Source organism: Caenorhabditis briggsae (genome assembly GCF_000004555.2).
Source record: "Caenorhabditis briggsae complete genome, chrIII, whole genome shotgun sequence".
NCBI lineage: Eukaryota > Metazoa > Nematoda > Chromadorea > Rhabditida > Rhabditidae > Caenorhabditis > Caenorhabditis briggsae.
Genome location: NC_013490.2, coordinates 2,658,413 through 2,659,817, shown reverse-complemented (window position 1 = coordinate 2,659,817; position 1,405 = coordinate 2,658,413). Strand labels below are relative to the sequence as shown.

The following is a 1,405-nucleotide window of genomic DNA, read 5'->3' as shown; positions in this document are numbered from 1 at the left end:
TTAAGCCATCGCTGGCTCATTTTATGGGTCATTTTCATCCGTTTTTGGTCAGTTTTTGGTCTATTTTAACCCGTTTTCCCCCAAAATTTCGGCTCATTTTCAAGCCATATTTCAGGATTTCAGACTAATTCCGGCCTATTTTTGACTATTTTCAGCCAACCAGTGGGTCATTTTCACGAATCGAAGGTCATTCTAAAACTAATTTTCAGCCGAATAACCCATTTTTGGCACATTTCGAGATCATTTTAACCCACTTTTCGGACTAATTTGGGACCATTTTCGGACAATTTGAAACATTTTTAGCCAATTTTCTAAAATTGTGGCTGATTTTTGGCTGATTTTAGGGTCATATTAAGGCATTTTTCATGATTTTGGGGTCATTTTTTGCCGATTTTTCTACGAATTTGGGACCGTTTTGTCACATTTTTTGGCCATTTTAACGCAATTTTCAACTAATTTCGGGTCATTTTAACTCATTTTGGCATATTTTTCGATGTCATTTCAAGCCATTTTCCATAATTTTGGAAGGCCCGCACGTCTAAAAGTCGGTCCAGAGTCGATTTCGATCGTTTTGGATTCATTTTCAGTCAAATTTTGGACCTTTTAAAGTCAATTTTGGGGTCATTTTAAGGCATTTCTGGCTCATTTTAGGGTCATTTTCACCCGTTTTTGGTCAGTTTTTGGTTTATTTTAACCCGTTTTTCCCCAAATTTCGTCTCATTTTCCAGCTCCAAACTGACCATTCGGTGAGAAAACGCGCAAATTGATGGGATGCGCACTGATTCCCTTGTTATGACCGGTGACTCTGTCCGTCTCATCTTCGATTTCCTTCGAACCGCATCGAAATCAACGAATCGATGTCCTTTTTTGTGCAGAAACTCGGCGTATTCGTTGCGATCTTGAATCAATTGGAGGATCAACGGACGACGGGTTACGATACCCGAGCCACGTGGCAAGAAATCTCTGCAAAATTACAGAATTTTTGGGGGGTTTTCAGTCGGGAAATCGACTGAAAATGACCATTTTTAGCCATTTTCAGTGAATTTGGAACACTTTCCAGTCATTTTTAGAGAGTTTTCAGTCGAAAAATTGGCTGTAAATGGTCCAAAATACTGAAGAAAGCGCCAAAAATTATCAAAAATTGGTCAAAATCGAATTTTAAGCTGATGGCCTAGAAATGCGAATTTTTGGATTTCTAGGCCACCAAGTTTCAAACTCGCTTTTAGACCGTTTTCAGCCGATTTTTTCAGTATTTCTAACGCTTTACAGCCAATTTCAAGCCCATTTTAGTTTTTTTCGTAGCCTAGAAATCCGGAAATTTAGAAATGGGCTTAAAATTGGCTGAAAAGCGTTAGAAATACTGAAAAAATCGGCTGAAAACGGGTTGAAAGTGAGCTAGAATGAC

General features: G+C 38.4%; 1 protein-coding gene across 1 annotated transcript in view; it reads right to left on the bottom strand.

Moving 5' to 3' along the window:
- CBG20134 overlaps positions 1–1,405 on the bottom strand; it is a gene marked incomplete at both ends in the record, with an annotated part of 11,127 nt that overhangs the window by 8,398 nt on the left and 1,324 nt on the right. The window contains one exon of the mRNA XM_002640996.1: positions 737–963. Coding sequence (XP_002641042.1) covers positions 737–963 — 227 coding nt within the window. The remainder of the gene's footprint in view (positions 1–736; positions 964–1,405) is intronic.